The sequence below is a fragment of the Salmo trutta genome, chromosome 18 (assembly GCF_901001165.1).
Source record: "Salmo trutta chromosome 18, fSalTru1.1, whole genome shotgun sequence".
In the NCBI taxonomy this organism is placed as follows: Eukaryota; Metazoa; Chordata; class Actinopteri; order Salmoniformes; family Salmonidae; genus Salmo; species Salmo trutta.
The window spans coordinates 51,628,391-51,647,345 of record NC_042974.1 but is presented as its reverse complement, the minus strand read 5'-3'; the positions used below and the strand labels follow the sequence as shown (position 1 = coordinate 51,647,345).

Sequence of the window (18,955 nt, the reverse complement as noted above, 5' to 3'; positions counted from 1 at the left end):
GGGCGTTGTGAGCTGTGTTAAAAAAAAAAAAATTAAATTGACGTCCGAATTCGCTCCATTCATTAAAATCACAATTTAACCAACACCCATCTATTTTTGTGACTACCTGGACCTACCACTTGGTTTTGAAGTATTGAAACCAAACCATATGACTTGAATGAAAAGTATTTGAATAAACATGAAAAGAATGTAAGACGCAAACATAATTTCAACAAGGAACACAGACTGAGACCAAGGTCTCTTTTACAGCTGGGCCTTGCGTATACATGTTTACACATTAGAGGTCGCCCGATTAATCGTAATGGCCGATTTAATTAGGGCCGATTTCAAGATTTCGTAACAATCGGTAATCAGTATTTTTGGCCACCGATTTGCCGATTATTATTATTATTTTTTTTTAAACCTTTATTTAACTAGGCAAGTCAGATTAAGAACATATTCTTATTTTCAATGACGGCCTAGGAACGGGGGTTAACTGCCTTGTTCAGGGGGGATTCATTTTTGCAACCTTCCGGTTACTAGTCCAACGCTCTAACCACCTGCCTTACATTGCACTCCACGAGGAGCCTGCATGGCAGGCTGATTACCTGTTACGCGAGGGCAGCAAGAAGCCAAGGTAAGTTGCTAGCTAGCATTAAACTTATCTTATAAAAAACTATCAATCTTAACATAATCACTAGTTAACTACACATGGTTAATGATATTAGTAGTTTATCTAACGTGTCCTGCGTTGCATATAATCGATGCAGTGCCTGTTAATTTCTCATCAAATCACAGCCTACTTTGACAAATGGGTGATGATTTAACAAGCGCATTTGCAAAAAAAGCACTGTCATTGCACCAATGTACCTAACCATAAACATCAATGCCTTTCTTTAAAATCAATACACAAGTATATATTTTTAAACCTGCATATTTAGTTAATATTGCCTGCTAACATGTAATTGTGTCACATCTCTAGCGTTCATTGCATGCAGAATCAGGGTATATGCAACAGTTTGGGCCGCCTGGCTCGTTGAACTAATTTGCCAGAATTTTACGTAATTATGACAAAACATTGAAGGTTGTGCAATGTAACAGGAATATTTAGACTTAGGGATGCCACCCGTTAGATAAAAGACAGAAAGGTTCCGTATTTCACTGAAAGGAAAAAACGTTTTGTTTTCGAGATGATAGTTTCCGGATTCGACCATATTAATGACCTAAGGCTCGTATTTCTGTGTGTTTACCATAATTAAGTCTATGATTTGATAGAGCAGTCTGACTGAGCGGTGGTAGGCACCAGTAGGTTCATAAGCATTCATTCAAACAGCTCTTTGCGCTGTTTATGACTTCAAGCCTGTCAACTCCCAAGATGAGGCTGGTGTAACTATTGTGAAATGGCTAGCTAGTTAGCGGGTGCGTGCTAATAGCGTTTCAAACGTCACTCGCTCTGAGACTTGGAGTAGTTGTTCTTCCCCTTGCTCTGCATGGGTAACGCTGCTTCAAGGGTGGCTGTTGTCGATGTGTTCCTGGTTTGAGCCCAGGTAGGAGCGAGGAGAGGGACGGAAGCTATACTGTTACACTGGCAATACTAAAGTGCCTATAAGAACATCCAATAGTCAAAGGTATATGAAATACAAATCGTATAGAGAGAAATAGTCCTATAATTCCTATAATAACTACAACCTAAAACATCTTACCTGGGAATATTGAAGACTCATGTTAAAAGGAACCACCAGCTTTCATATGTTCCCATGTTCTGAGCAAGGTACTTAAACGTTAGCTTTCTTACATGGCACATATTGCACTTTTACTTTCTTCTCCAACACTTTGTTTTTGCATTATTTAAACCAAATTGAACATGTTTCATTATTTATTTGAGGCTAAATTGATTTTATTGATGTATTATATTAAGTTAAAATAAGTGTTCATTCAGTATTGTTGTAATTGTCATTATTACAAAAAATAATAATCGGCAGAGGCTTTTTTGGTCCTCCAATAATCGGTATCGGTGTTGAAAAATCATAATCGGTCGACCTCTATTACACATACAGTTTAGGTACAATGATTAAGAAACTACACAAGACAAACAAAACAATCACAGATAACAGATAAAAAAATATAGCAAAGAATTACATTTACACATAAGTTATTCTCCTAACAGCACAAGACATTGTATTACCCGAAACAGATACAAGCAATACAAAAATAAAAATCCTCCAATAAATATTTAAAATGGGCAAGGGGGACAAGAGTCTCAAGTTTAAGTTTAGTCTGCAGGCTATTCCATAGGCAAGGAGCGTAACAGGAAAAGGCAACCATACCCAACTCTGGAAATCGCATGGACCTCAAGTGTAATCCATGCATGAGACCTGGTTTTAGGAATTCTAATTCTAATATTGATGAGTGATGATAAATAAGAAGGTAGCTTATTCAGAAGTGCTTTATAGACAAACACGAGAGCATGTTGTTCTCGTCTCACGGACAGCGAAGTCCACTACACTCCCTCTCTTGCTCTTGGTCCTCATCTTTGTAAGTCACCTTGATTTTGCACCTGTGTGTTTTATCAGTTTCTTTAAGAAAATATTTAGCGAACTCCATGACAGTAGCTAAAGCAAGGGGCTATAGCAGCACACAAGTAGACTACAAATGCTTGCTGGGCCAGGCATGCGCTGAGCTCGTGAAGTGAGCGCTACTGGAGTGAAATTGGGGCGGGCGAGAAGGCCGACTTCCAGCCTTTGGGAATCTTGCTCCGTGCTCCAGTCAAATTGGGCACGCTCTGCTCCTTGCTCCACTCCAGCTCCTTTCACATACTCTGCCATGCACGCACACACGTAGCCACAAAGCTCCACACAGTCAAGTTCACTTTACAATAACCTCTGAACTGAAAAGTTGAGAGCCCTAGTTTCAGACACTTACAATAGTGAAAACATTCCATCTACGCAAAGCAAATATACAGGTAACTGCCAAAATAAAGGAAACACCAACACAAAGTGTCTTAGTAGGATGTTGGGCCACCATGAGCCAGAACAGCTTCAATGCACCTTGGCATAGATTCTACAAGAGTCTGGAACTCTATTGGAGGGATGTGACACCATTCTTCCACGAGAAATAATATCATTTGGTGTTTTGATGATGGGGGTGGAAAACACTGTCTCAGGCGCCGCTCCAGAATCTTCCATAAGGGTTCAATTGGGTTGAGATCTGGTGACTGAGACGGCCATGGCATATGGTTTACATCGTTTCCATGCTCATCAAACCATTCAGTGACCACCCCTTGCCCTCTGGATGGGGGCATTGTCATCCTATTGGGGCTTAGCTATGGAAGTCAAAATAATGGCCCAATATTTGCCTGCTCAGAATGTTTATACTTGACCTGATACATGATGGGATGTTAATTGCTTTATTAACTCAGGACCTACACCTGTGTGGAAGCACCTGCTTTATATATATTTTTTTTTTTTTCATCCCTCATTTACTGAAGAGTTTCCTTTATTCTGGCAGTTAATGTAGCTGCTGATATTAAGCATCCATTTTATCTTCTGGATAGTTCAAATTCTACTCAATAGCTTAGACAATGTATGCCAACAGAGCATAATAAGACGCTGACTGGTTATACACTGAGTGTACAAAACATTAAGGATACCTCCTCTTTCCATGACATAGACCGATCAGGTGAATCCAGGTGAAAGCTATGATCCCTTATTGATGTCTATTGTTAAATCCACTTCAAATAAGTGTAGATGAAGAGGAGGAGACAGGTTATAGAAGGATTTTCAAGCCTTGAGACATGGATTGTGTGTGTGCCATTCAGAGGGTGAATGGACAAGACAAAAGATTTAAGTGCCTTTGAACGGGGTATGGAAGTAGGTGCCAGGTGCAGCAGTTTGTGTCAGGAACTGCAACGCTGCTGGGTTTTTCACGCTCAACAGTTTCCTGTGTGTATCAAGAATGGGTGATGGACCAAAGGACATCCAGCCAACTTGACACAACTGTGGGAAGCATTAGAGTCAACATGGGCCAGCAACCCTGTGGAACGCTTTCGACACCTTGTAGAGTCCATGTCCTGATGAACTGAGGCTGTTCTGAGGGCAAAAGTAGGGGGTGCAACTCAATATTAGGAAGGGTTCAAATCAAATTTGATTTGTCACATGCGCTGAATACAACAGGTGAAATGCTTACTTACAAGCCCTTAACCAACAGTGCAGATTTAAGAAGTTGGCTACAAAAAAAGTAAGAGATAAGAATAACAAATAATTAAACAGCAGCAGTAAATAACAATAGCGGGGCTAAATACAGGGGGTACCGGTACAGAGTCAATGTCAATGTGCGGGGGCACCAATGTCGAGGTAATTGAGGTACTATGTACATGTAGGTAGAGTTATTAAAGTGAATATGCATAGATAATAACAAAGAGTAGCATCAGCGCTCCGGGGGGGCAATGCAAATAGCCCGGTTAGCCATTTGATTAGCTGTTCATGAGTCTTATGGCTTGGAGGTAGAAGCTTTTTAGGAGCCTCTTGGACCTAGACTTGGCGCTCCGGTAACGCTTGCTGAGTGGTAGCAGAGAGAACAGTCTATGACTAGGGTGGCTGGAGTCTGACAATTTTTAGGGCCATCCTCTGACACCGCCGGGTATTGAGGTCCTGGATGGCAGGAAGCTTGGCCCCAGTGATGTACTGGGCCGTGTGCACTACCCTCTGTAGTGCCTTGCGGTCGGAGGCCGAGCAGTTACCATACGAGGCAGTAATGCAACCCGTTAATGTTTTGTACACTCAGTGCAAATAACTTGCTATGACATTCATGCCAATGCCATTGTAAGCTATATCGACTAATCGACCTCAAAGTCAATATCATAATTCACATCTCCACATTAGCAAGGGAATCCAACTTGTCCAATTCTCTGGATCGCAACAGAATGAGAAGATTCATTCATTAATAATGTCACAAAGTAAATTTCAGAAGCAAAAATGACACTGAATGACATTTGACTATGTCATGATTCGAAGTACATGTTGTCATTGAACAGTGACTTCTGTCATCATGACACAGGAGGAGGAAAACCAGAGCATCGCGATTGCAGCACCAGGACAGTGGGTTCAATTCCTGAGACCGCCCATACGTACAAAATGTATGCATGCATGACTAAGTTGCTTTCGATAAAATCGTCTGCATACTGGCATATACTATTATTAACCAAGGAATATCAATATCTCATTTCCATATCTATTTCTATCATTTGCATTTCTTGAACTTCAAATATAGGCGTGGGATGAAGTTGCCCCTGATCTAAGGTCAGTTTGGTGTTTTTGCTCATAAAGGAAGTCTGAGAGATTCAAATAGATATTGACGTTCAAGTGTTGTGTTCGAGTCCACCTAAAGCAAGACCGATTCAAGGCCAAGACCAGAGCAAATCAAGTCAGAGTCAAGACCAAGACCGGAGTAGGGCGTGAGACTGAGTCAAGACCAAGACCGGAGTAGGGCGTGAGACTGAGTCAAGACCAAGACCGGAGTAGGGCGTGAGACTGAGTCAAGACCAAGACCGGAGTAGGGCGTGAGACTGAGTCAAGACCAAGACCGGAGTAGGGCGTGAGACTGAGTCAAGACCAAGACCGGAGTAGGGCGTGAGACTGAGTCAAGACCAAGACCGGAGTAGGGCGTGAGACTGAGTCAAGACCAAGACCGGAGTAGGGCGTGAGACTGAGTCAAGACCAAGACCGGAGTAGGGCGTGAGACTGAGTCAAGACCAAGACCGGAGTAGGGCGTGAGACTGAGTCAAGACCAAGACCGGAGTAGGGCGTGAGACTGAGTCAAGACCAAGACCGGAGTAGGGCGTGAGACTGAGTCAAGACCAAGACCGGAGTAGGGCGTGAGACAGAGTCAAGACCAAGACCGGAGTAGGGCGTGAGACAGAGTCAAGACCAAGACCGGAGTAGGGCGTGAGACAGAGTCAAGACCAAGACCGGAGTAGGGCGTGAGACAGAGTCAAGACCAAGACCGGAGTAGGGCGTGAGACTGAGTCAAGACCAAGACCGGAGTAGGGCGTGAGACTGAGTCAAGACCAAGACCGGAGTAGGGCGTGAGACTGAGTCAAGACCGAACAAGAAAAATGCATGTCCAATTCAAGACGATGACTGTAATTTTGTCAAATTGCCACCAAATAAGAGTTCCAAATGTTCAGTATTCTGTGTTCATTTTTCAGAAGTATATAGATTCTTTAGACATTCAAAATGGTGAAAAAAATACATGCTGAGGGCAAATAGAGAACCACTCCACAAATTATCACTAAAGCAAGTTTGCTGCAACTGTACACATTTTGCCATGGGCCAGAGCGAAGATTGAGCAATTTAAAACAAATACTTCATGCAATTCTACTCATTTTGCCATGGGAGGGAAATGTTTGCAGTTTTTAATATGATATATGAGCGAATGACTAACAAAATCAATGGGGCCCCCGAATGGTAATTCAACCATGATTACTACAAGTTGGCCGCTAAACTAACTTACTAGTAATCAAAAAAACATTTTCGCTGACATGGGCTAATTGAGTGACTGTCAGTGACTGACATAACAAGAGAAAAACTGCTGATGCATAAACACATTTCGAAATTACACCTTGTGTATTCTACTTTTCTAAATCTCAACAGTGAATTGAGACGCCAACAGAGTTCCTAAAATATATACTGTATACACACACACACACAGGGTTCCGAAATTACTGACACCATTGATAAAGATAAGCAATCATGTATATTGCTGTATAAAATACATCATTTAAATACTGAGCTATATTGCATGCTCAAACAAATGGATGCTACCATGACTACGCATAATCCTGAATAAATCGTGAAATAATGAGTGAGAAAGTTACAGAGGGTCAAAGAATATGCTAACCTCCCGTTATTTGGAATGGTGAGAAGTTAACATGTCTTGGGGGTATGATCTTTGACCCTCTGTAACTTTCTCACTCATAATTACAGCCATGTATGGGCCTGGGTGTTTTTCCCCACAAAAGGGCTTTATTACAGACAGAAATAAGCCTCATCATTGTCACTGACAGGGATGTACACACATTTGGGTACAACATTTGAGAGAAATAAGCTTTTTGTGTATATGGAAAACTTCTGGAATCTTTTATTTCAGCTTATGAAACATGGGATCAACACTTTACATGTTGGGTTTATAGTTTTGTTCGGTATAGTATAAAATAATATAATTTCCTCCTTTTTTTATTAACATAGCTCAGTATTTGAATTATTTATTTTATACTGTTATTAACGCTCATCTTTATCAAGCATGTCAAGAATTTCAGACCCCGCTGTGTGTGTGTGAGCGTGTATATATGGAATCATGTAGTAACCAAGAAAAGTGTTAAACAAATCAAAATAGATTTTATATTTGAGATTCTTCAAAGTAGCCACCCTTTGCCTTGATGGCAGCTTTGCACACTCTTGGCATTCTCTAACCAGCTTCACCTGGAATGCTTTTCCAACAGTCTTGAAGGAGTTCCCACATATGCTGAGCACTTGTTGGCTGCTTTTCCTTCACTCTGTGGTCCAACTCATCCCAAACCATCTCAATTGGGTTAAGGTTGGGTGATTGTGGAGGCCAGGTCATCTGATGCAGCACTCCATCACTACTCTGCTTGGTCAAATAGCCCTTACACAGCCTGGAGGTGTGTTTTGGGTCATTGTCCTGTTGAAATACAAATGATAATCCCACTAAGCGCAAACCAGATGGGATGGCGTATTGCTGCAGAATGCTGTGATAGTCATGCTGGTTAAGTGTGCCTTGAATTCTAAATAAATCACTGACATTGTCACTAGCAAAGCACCCCCACACCATCACACCTCCTCCTCCATGCTTCACAGTGGGAACCACACATGCGGAGATCCTCCGTTCACCTACTCGAGTAAATTTTGACTCAGACCACAAGGACAGATTTCCACCGGTCTAATGTCCATTGCTCGTGTTTCTTGGCCCAAGCAAGTCCCTTCTTCTTATTGGTGTCGTTTAGTAGTGGTTTCTTTGCAGAAATTTGACCATGAAGGCTTAATTCACACAGTCTCCTCTGAACAGTTGATGATGTGTCTGTTGAACTATGAAGCATTTATTTGGGCTGCAATTTGAGGTGCACTAAACTCTAATGAACTTGTCCTCTGCAGCAGAGGTAGCTCTGGGTCTTCCTTTCCTGTAGTGGTTCTCATGAGAGCCAGTTTCATCATAGCGCTTCATGGTTTTTGCGACTGCACCTGAAGAAACTTTCAAAGTTCTTGACAGCTTCTGGATTAACTGACCTTCATGTCTTAAAGTAATGATGGACTGTTGTTTCTCTTTGCTTATTTGAGCTGTTCTTACCATAATATGGACTTGGTCTTTTACCAAATAGGGCTATCTTCTGTATACAACCCCTGCCTTGTCACAACACAACTGATTGGCTCAAATTCATTAAGGAAGAAAATTCCATAAATTAACTTTTAACAAGGCACACCTGTTAATTAAAATGCATTCCAGGTGACTACCTCACGAAGCTGGTTGAGAGAATGCCAAGAATGTGCCGAGCTGTCATCAAGGCTACTTTGAAGAATCTCAAAAATATACATTTTGGGGGGGATTGATCCACAGACCTACATCCGCTGCCCCTCCCTGATGGAGGCTAATCTTTGTAGTTGCTGATATATGATAGAGTTGCTGAAAAAGAACACTACTACTTTGAATGCCTGTCTGCCTCCTGCTTAGCCAATGTTTGCAATGATGATGAAAAAAAATACATACAATTGCTAATTAGACTGTGTCTGTGTCTTGCTTGTGTTCGATATGCTGCCTAGATGGCTGCATGTAACTCCCCACTTGAGTTTTGCATTGGGAAAAAAAAATCTATCTGCAAGTTTGTCTTTTGTGTACAATATACTGTAAATAACTGCATGTAGCCTAACTCCCCTCCTGAAAAAGAACATGAAATCATGCTTGTGCTGAATAGGCATGGAATGCAACAGTTTAAACATGTACTTTGTGTACAACATGAAGTTTGTAGGCTACACATCAACAAAGGCTTTCATCGCTGATCAAGGAGGGGAAAGCAGCAGCGGAGCACTGTGCAGCAGCTACAGAAAGAAAAAATCCTTCACATGCGCAGAATTCTCTATCACTGCAAATCAGGTTTCCAGAAAATCCGGAACCGCAGCCAATCTTTTGATAAAAATACTAAATATGATACAACTTTCCCCGGTCTCCCCTTACTAATGGTGAGCGTGCAACTTTCAAACAATTTCCCCCACTCTTCCATACCAGCGTATGAAGGAAATTCTGATGAGCGCGACAAAGTTTGAGGATATTTTTCAACAAGAGTAAAGGACAGTAGGTAACTAATGTTATGAGAAAAGTAAGAAGCCCATGTTTCAATAGGCGATAAGATAGTAAAGTTTCATGAAAGGAGTGTGGAAATTGTGGCCTGGCGAAGCAGTTTTATTTTTATATTTCTTATTTACCCTTTATTTTTATTTCACCTTTATTTAACCAGGTAGGCAGTTGAGAACAAGTTCTCATTGAGAACTGCGAACTGGCCAAGATAAAGCAAAGCAGTGCGACAAAAACAACAACACAGAGTTACACATGGGATAAACAAACGTACAGTCAATAACACAATAGAAAAATATGTATACAGTGTGGCAAATTAAGTAAGGAGGTAAGGCAACAGAAGCTAGCCAGCTCAATAGCTACTAGCTAGTAGTCAGCTAACCACTGCTAGCGGTCATCAGCTAACCTTTAGCTCGGAAAGCTCTCGCCAGCTTGTACAACACGACTCAAACCAGAGCATACCGGACCTATTTTCTCTCCATATCCCCGGATTCCTACCGCAAGCTCTGAACCTTTTCACCTGAATCATCGCAGCTAGCTAGCTGCAATCCAAGTGATCTGAATAGATCTCCGGCGCGGCTCACTCTTGGATTGCGTCCTACCTGACAGGTCGCTCCTACCAGGTGGCGTGGCGAGAATCCGTCTCCGCACCACGTGCTCTCACCACTGGTGTCCCCCAGGGCTCAGTTCTAGGCCCTCTCCTATTCTCGCTATACACCAAGTCACTTGGCTCTGTCATATCCTCACATGGTCTCTCCTATCATTGCTATGCAGGCGACACACAATTAATCTTCTCCTTTCCCCCTTCTGATAACCAGGTGGCGAATCGCATCTCTGCATGTCTGGCAGACATATCAGTGTGGATGACGGATCACCACCTCAAGCTGAACCTCGGCAAGACGGAGCTGCTCTTCCTCCCGGGGAAGGACTGCCCTTTCCATGATCTCGCCATCACGGTGGACAACTCCATTGTGTCCTCCTCCCAGAGTGCTAAGAGCCTCGGCGTGACCCTGGACAACACCCTGACGTTCTCCGCTAACATCAAGGCGGTGACCCGATCCTGTAGGTTCATGCTATACAACATTCGCAGAGTACGACCCTGCCTTATACAGGAAGCGGCGCAGGTCCTAATCCAGGCACTTGTCATCTCCCGTCTGGATTACTGCAACTCCCTGTTGGCGGGGCTCCCTGCCTGTGCCATTAAACCCCTACAACTCATCCAGAACGCCGCAGCCCGTCTGATGTTCAACCTTCCCAAGTTCTCTCACGTCACCCCGCTCCTCCGCACACTCCACTGGCTTCCAGTTGAAGCTCGCATCTGCTACAAGACCATGGTGCTTGCCTACGGAGCTGTGAGGGGAACAGCACCTCCGTACCTTCAGGCTCTGATCAGGCCCTACACCCAAACAAGGGCACTGGGTTCATCCACCTCTGGCCTGTTGGCCCCCCTACCTCTGCGGAAGCACAGTTCCCGCTCAGCCCAGTCAAAACTGTTCGCTGCTCTGGCACCCCAATGGTGGAACAAGCTCCCTCACGACGCCAGGACAGCGGAGTCAATCACCACCTTCCGTAGACACCTGAAACCCCACCTCTTTAAGGAATACCTGGGATAGGATAAAGCAATCCTTCTAACCCCCCCCCAAAAAAAGATATAGATGCACTATTGTAAGTGGTTGTTACACTGGATATCATAAGGTGAATCCACCAATTTGTAAGTCGCTCTGGATAAGAGCGTCTGCTAAATGACGTAAATGTAAATGTAAAATGACCAATTAGCCTGGAGCTAGCCCATGCTAGGCCCATTCTCCCGGCAAGCTGAAGAGGCCCATCAGCCACTCCTGGGTTACAATACACGGACCCCTTCTACTGCCGGTACGGGGCACGGAACCCCGCTGATCCTTCACAACTGGACTACCGACGTAATCTGCTCGAGGGGGTACTCAACTGGCCCCTACGTCGCGACGTCCCCTGAATGCCCATCTGCTAGCCGCGGCCCGCTAGCTGTGGCCCGCTAGCTGTCTGTAGCATATTGGACACTTAGCTGAATAGATACATCAGCCAATTTCTTGGACCACTATACCTATTTTGCCAATTGGACTTGGACCCCACTGCTACTCGGAACCCTACTAATCCATCACGACTGGTCTATCGACGTCACCGCATGCGCCGGCTAAAAGAGACTTTCCTCCGACTTTCCTAAGGCCTTTCTGCTAGCTTGCTAGCCACGGCCTGCTAGTTGTCTGAATCGCTGTGTCTCCAGCCAGCCCAACCACTCACTGGACCCCTATGATCCCTCAGCTACGCATGCCTCTCCCTAATATTAATATGCCTTGTCCATTACTGTCCTGGTTAGTGAATATTGTCTTATTTCACTGTAGAGCCTCTAGCCCTGCTCAAAATGCCTTAACCAACCATTTAGTTCCACCTCCCACATACGCGGTGACATCACCTGGTTTAAACGTCTCTAGAGACAATATCTCTCTCATCATTACTCAATGCCTAGGTTTACCTCCAATGTACTCACGTCCTACCATACCTTATGCCTCGACGCCCAGAAATCTGCTCCTTTTACTCTCTGTTCCGAACGTACTAGACGACCAGTTCTGACAGCCTTTAGCCATACCCTTATCCTACTCCTCCTCTGGTGATGTAGAGGTTAATCCAGGCCCTGCAGTGCCTAGCTCCACTCCTACGCCCCAGGTGCTCTCATTTGTTGACTTCTGTAACCATAAAAGCCTTGGTATGATGTATGTTAACATTAGAAGCCTCCTCCCTATGTTTGTTTTATTCACTGCTTTAGCACACTCTGCTAAACCGGATGTCCTAGCCGTGTCTAAATCCTGGCTTAGGATAACCACCAAAAACCCTGAAATTTCCATCCCTAACTATAACATTTTCTGACAAGATAGAACTGCCAAAGGGGGCGGTGTTGCAATCTACTGCAGAGATAGCCTGCAGAGTTCTGTCTTACTATCCAGGTCTGTACCCAAACAATTTGAGCTTCTACTTTTAAAAATCCACCTTTCCAGAAACAAGTCTCTAACCATTGCCACTTTCTATAGACCACCCTCTGACCCCAGATGTGCCCTGGACACCATATGTGAATTGATTGCCCCTAATCTATCTTCAGAGCTCGTGCTGCTAGGTGACCTAAACTGGGACATGCTTAACACCCCACCCATCCTACAATCTAAGCTTGATTGCTAGGTGACCTAAACTGGGACATGCTTAACAACCCAGCCATCCTACAATCTAAGCTCGATGCCCCCAATCTCACACAAATTATCAATGAACCCACCAGGTACAAACCCAAATCCGTAAACACGGGAACCCTCATAGATATCATCCTAACCAACTTGCCCTCCAAATACACCTCTGCTGTTTTCAACCAAGATCTCAGCGATCACTGCCTCATTGCCTGCATCCGTAATGGATCTGCGGTCAAACGACCACCCCTCATCACTGTCTAACGCTCCCTAAAACACTTCAGCAAGCAGGCCTTTCTGATCGACCTGGCCCGGGTATCCTGGAAGGATACTGACCTCATCCCGTCAGTAGAGGATGCCTGGTTATTCTTCAAAAGTGCCTTCCTCACCATCTTAAATAAGCATGCCCCACTCAAAAAATTTTGAACCAGGAACAGATATAGCCCTTGGTTCTCTCCAGACCTGACTGCCCTTGACCAGCACAAAAACATCCTGTGGCGTTCTGCATTAGCATCGAATAGCCCCCATGATATGAAACTTTTCAGGGAAGTTAGGAACTAATATACACAAGCAGAAATTTGCATCCTGTAGCACAAACTCAAAAACGTTCTGAGACACTGTAAAGGCCATGGAGAATAAGAGCACCTCCTCCCAGCTGCCCACTGCACTGAGGCTAGGAAACACTGTCACCACCGATAAATCCACTATAAATGAGAATTTCAATAAGCATTTCTCTACGGCTGGCCATGCTTTCCACCTGGCTACCCCGATCAACAGCCCTGCACCCCCCACAGCAACTTGCCCAAGCCTCCCCCATTTCTCCTTCACCCAAATCCAGATAGCTGATGTTCTGAAAGAGCTGCAAAATCTGGACCCTTACAAATCAGCAGGGCTAGACAATCTGGACCCTCTAAAATGATCTGCAGAAATTATTGCAACCCCTATTACTAGCCTGTTCAACCTTTCTTTCGTATCGTCTGAGATTCCCAAAGATTGGAATGCTGTCGCGGTCATCCCCCTCTTCAAAGGGGGAGACACTTTAGACCCAAACTGCTACAGACCTATATCTATACTACCCTGCCTTTCTAAGGTCTTCAAAAGCCAAGTTAAACAGATTACCGACCATTTTGAATCCCACCGTACCTTCTCCGCTATGCAATCTGGTTTCAGAGCTGGTCACGGCTAGGACATCAGGGTTGGCGGAGTGTGCTAAAGCAGTGAATAAAACAAACTTAGGGAGGAGGCTTCTAATGTTAACATGCATGAAACCAAGGCTTTTACGGTTACAGAAGTCAACAAATGAGAGTACCTGGAAAGTAGGAGTGGAGCTAGGCACTGCAGGGCCTGGATTAACCTCTACATCACCAGAGGAACAGAGGAGGAGTAGGATGAGAGTACGGCTAAAGGCTATAAGAACTGGTTGTCTAGCGCTTTGGGAACAGAGAATAAAAGGAGCAGATTTCTGGGTGTCGTAGGATAGATTCAGGGCATTGTGTACAGACAAGGGTATGTTAGGGTGCGAGTACAGTGGGGGTAAACCTAGGCATTGAGTGACGATGAGAGAGGTTGCATCTCTGGAGGCGCCAGTTAAGCTAGGTGCGGTCTCCGCATGTGTGAGGGGTGGGACATGGTGGCTATCTGAGGCATGTTGAGCAGGAATAGGGGCTCCGCAGTAAAATAAAACAATGAGAGCTGCCCTAAACAACAGTATACAAGGCATATTGACATTAGAAAAAGGCAACTAGGCAAGTCAGTTAACAACAAATTCTTATTTACAATGAAGGCCTACCAAAAGGCAAAAGGCCTCCTGCGGGGACGGGGGCTAGGATTAAAAATCAATAAATAAAATATAAATATAGGGCAAAACACACATCACGACAAGAGAGACACAACACTACATTAAGAGAGACCTAAGACAACAACATAGCAAGGCAGCAACACATAACAACACAGCGTGGTAGCAACACAACATAACAATATGGTAGCAACATAACATGATAGCAGCACAAAACATGGTACAAACATTATTGGGCACAGACAACAGCACAAAGGAGAAGAAGGTAGAGACAACATCACACAAAGCAGCCACAACTGTCAGTAAGAGTGTCCATGATTGAGTCATTGAATGAAGTGAGAGATAAAACTGTCCAGTTTGAGTGTTTGTTGCAGCTCGTTCCAGTCGCTAGCTGCAGTGAACTGAAAAGAGGAGCGACCCAGGGATGTGTGTGCTTTGGGGACCTTTAATAGAATGTGACTGGCAGAACAGGTGTTGTATGTGGAGGATGAGGGCTACAGTATATATCTCAGATGGGGGGAGTGAGGCCTAAGAGGGTTTTATAAATAACCATCAACCAGTGGGTCTTGCGATGGGTATACAGAGATGACCAGTTTACAGAGGAGTATAGAGTGCAGTGATGTATCCTATAAGGAGCATTGGTGGCAAATCTGATGGCAGAATGGTAAAGAACATCTAGCCGCTCGAGAGCACTCTTACCTGACGATCTATAAATTATGTCTCCGTAATCTAGCATGGGTAGGATGGTCATCTGAATCAGGGTTAGTTTGACAGCTGGGCTGAAAGAGGAGCAATTAGGATAGAGGAAACCAGGTGTAGATTTAACTTTAGCCTGCAGCGTTGCTATGTGCTGAGAGAAGGACAGTGTACCGTCTAGTCATACTCACAAGTACTTGTATGAGGTGACTACCTCAAGCTCTAAACCCTCAGAGGTAGTAATCACACCTGTGGGGAGGGGCATTCTTCTTACCAAACCACATGACCTTTGTTTTGGAGGTGTTAAGAACAAGGTTAAGGGTAGAGAAAGCTTGTTGGACATTAAAAAAGCTTTGTTGTAGAGCATTTAACACAAAATGAAGGGGCCAGCTGAGTATAAGACCGTATCATCTGCATATAAATAAATGGATGAGAGAGCTTCCTACTGCCTGATCTATGTTGTTGATGTAAATTGAGAAGAGCGTGGGGCCTAGGATTGAGCCTTGTGGTACTCCCTTGGTGACAGGCAGTGGCTGAGACAGCAGATTTTCTGACTTTATACACTGCACTCTGAGAGAGGTAGTTAGCAAACCAGGCCAAAGACCCCTCAGAGACACCAATACTCCTCAGCCGGCCCACAAGAATGGAATGGTCTACCGTATCAAAATTGTTTAGAATCAAGGGCAATGGTGACATCATTGAGAACCTTTAAGGCTGCAGGGACACATTCAGAACTTGAGTGGAAACCAGATTGCATACCAGAGAGAACACTATAGACATCAAGAAAGCCAGTCAGTTGATTATTGACATGTTTTTCCAACACTTTTGATAAACAGGGCAAAATAGAAACAGGCCGATAACAGTTAGGATCAGCTTGATCTCCCCTTTAAATAAAGGACGAACCATGGCTGCCTTCCAAGCAATGGGAACCTCCCCAGAAAGGAGAGACAGGTTAAAAAGGTCAGAGATAGGCTTGGCGGTGATAGGGGCAGCAACCTTAAAGAAGAAAGGGTCTAAACCATCTGATCCAGATCATTTTTGGGGGTCAAGTTTCAGGAGCTACTTTAGCACCTCGGACTCAGTGACTGCCTGCAGGGAGAAACTTTGTAGCGGGGCAGGGGAAAAAGAGGGAAAAGCATCAGGGATAGTCACAGAAGGGGTGGGAGATGAGGAAATGTTGGACGGGCAAGGAGGCATGGCTGAGTCAAATAGGAATCCTGAATTAATGGTGATTAAAGAGCTCAGCCATGTGCTTCTTGTCAGTAACCACCACATCATCAACATTAAGGGACATGGGCAGCTGTGAGGAGTGTTTATTCTCCAGGTCTTTAACCGTTTTAAAGAACTTCTTGGGGTTAGACCCACAGAGAGAGAACTGCTTCTTATAGTAACTAACTTTGGCCTTCCGGATATCCTGAGTGCACTTATTTTTCATTTGCCTGAACGAGAGCCAGTCAGCCTGAGTATGCGTGTGCCGAGCCTTTCGCCAAATGCAATTCTTGAGGTAGAGTAACTCTGCAAGATAACAAAGGTTATAACCAGAAAGGTTAACATCAGTGTTCAAAACTCTCTTTCTTAACCACGTCTGTTATGACCAACCCATCTGGATTGGAGCTGTGAACCCACACTTTTAATTGATACATTTTAGGTAATAAGCTTCTAGTGTTAACGTGCAGAAAACCCAGGCTTTTACAGGAGCAGAAATCAGTGAAGCAGATATCTGAGTACAAGTCAGAATTGGGGCTAGCAACAGCAGATGGGCCAGGGTGTACATGCACATTTCCAGATAACAGTTTAATGCGCTGACGGAATGGAAGCTGATACTGTAATCACATAAACATTTATTCTACACTGAAACAAGACCGAGACACTCAATGTGTGGTCTCGAGACCGGACTCAACACTGACATTAACTCATTTTCTACCGAGAGTTGAGATATTGGAGTGGTATGATACTGTTGAGTTAGGTCCTACCCTGGCAGCACAGTGCTTGTATTAGACTAGAGCTCCCTCTAGTGGCGTAAAGGGAAAACTCCTAGTTCAAATACATCTGGTTAGACTTCTGACACCTAACAGCAGAGCGGGAGAGGAGATAGAGAGATTAAACACACATCTCCTAAAAGGAAGAAGTCTTTATCATTCCCCATAAGGGTGGAGCTGAGACACACACACACACACACTAATACAGGAAGAATGCCACTCCACAGCATAAACATGACCATCAGTGAAAAATCAACACAGATCTGAGGGAAGAGAATGTTCACCACTGAGAAGTGAAGGAGTTGTAAAATAAAACAAGAGGTTAATGAGGTCCTTGACTCACCCTACCCAACTTGACAAAGATAGAGAGAAGGAGGCTGACAGAGAAAGATAGATAGGAGGAGGCTGACAGAGAAAGAAAGATAGAGAAGAGGCTGACAGAGAAAGATAGAGAGAAGGAGACTGACAGAAAGATAGAGGAAGCTGACAGAGAAAGCAAACAGAGATAATAGTTATACAGTCTAGAGAAAGAGAAAAACCGAGCGTGAGACATAAGGAGGGAGACAGACAGAGAAAGAGAGATAGCTAGACTGACAGACAGATAATTAGGTCAGTGTGTACCTGTAGAGGTCCAGTGTAGTCCCCCGGGGCTGGCTGCCAATCTCCTGCGCTTCCTGACACTGACCCCGACTTGGGGGGTTATGTTGCACGGCGTAGAGGACAGGATGGGGGCTAAGGGTGTGGCCAGGAATGGGATTTCCCGCCCCAGTGCAGGGGTCAGGAACATGGCCTCCCTATCAAGAGGTCTACGACAGGCACAGGAAGTAGAAGACACAAGACAGGAAGTTAACACCTGTAGACCTCTGGATTGACCAAGTACAACTCGTCTTTTTCTGGACTGACCAATTAAAACGGGTCTATTTCTGTATTTAAAAATGTATTTTAGATATTTTTTCATCAATTTTGTTTTGGAGTGGAAAGGTTCCAAAAGCATGCTAGTGGTGGTCTAGCTTGTCTGGTCTGGCTGTACAATAAGCAGTATGGACAAAACCAGTAGGAATGTCATCACTATTAACCATAAAGGAATTTCAGTATATTGGTATGAATGAACAGTGTGTGCACTCCAAATGGCCCCCGTTTCCCTATATAGTGATCTTCTTTTGACCAGGGCCCAGAGGGCTCTATTAAAAGTAGTGCACTGTGTAGGAATTTAGGGTGCCATTACAATGATTTAGAAAACACTGCTTTTGAATTATACGAGCAGTTGACAAGCAATTACTATAGACTTAAATCCTGATACATGATCTTGCCCAAGATCATATAAAATAAATTGCAGACATTTCAGAACAAATTAGTCAGGATTATTCTTAAACTTCCAGCACTTACACATCTTGACTATTCCCACTTTGAAAGCCTTAGATGGCTCAAAGTGGAGGAGAGAGTCGCTCAGATTAAATTGTGTCTGGTACATCAGATTGTCCACAGTATGGTCTCCAGGTACCTATGTAACTACTTTAACTTGGTAACTATTCCACTAGGGGTGAAACTGACGCTGTTCCTCTTCGATTTAAAAGTGGTATGGGGAAAGAAACTTTTTTATACTCAGCTGCCATTCTTTGGAATAATTTTCAGAAGAATTTGAAACGTATAACCTCCATAGGTAGTTTCAAGTTTTCACTGAAAAAATTGCTAAATAGTAGCATGTCTCAAAAGTAAGTCGTATTAGTACGTGACTGAGAAGGAAATGCCTGGGATAGCATATGGTCTGCCTTTTGGTACCTGTTGTATATCATATTGTGATTGTCTTGTATATATTAGGGATTGATTGTTCTATATATTAAGGGTATGTGACAAAGGGGAGATGTACCTGTCCATAGTTGTTTATTAGGAAAGGGAATTGTACTAAATGATCTCATGTTATGAAACAAACAACAATTGTG

At 43.8% G+C, this 18,955-nt stretch overlaps 1 protein-coding gene across 1 annotated transcript in view; it reads right to left on the bottom strand.

Annotated features, from left to right (window-relative positions):
- The window catches only part of ankfn1a (ankyrin repeat and fibronectin type III domain containing 1a), a gene marked incomplete in the record, with an annotated part of 232,233 nt that overhangs the window by 208,850 nt on the left and 4,428 nt on the right, over positions 1-18,955 (bottom strand). Inside the window, 1 exon segment of the mRNA XM_029697427.1 lies at positions 17,637-17,821. Coding sequence (XP_029553287.1) covers positions 17,637-17,821 — 185 coding nt within the window.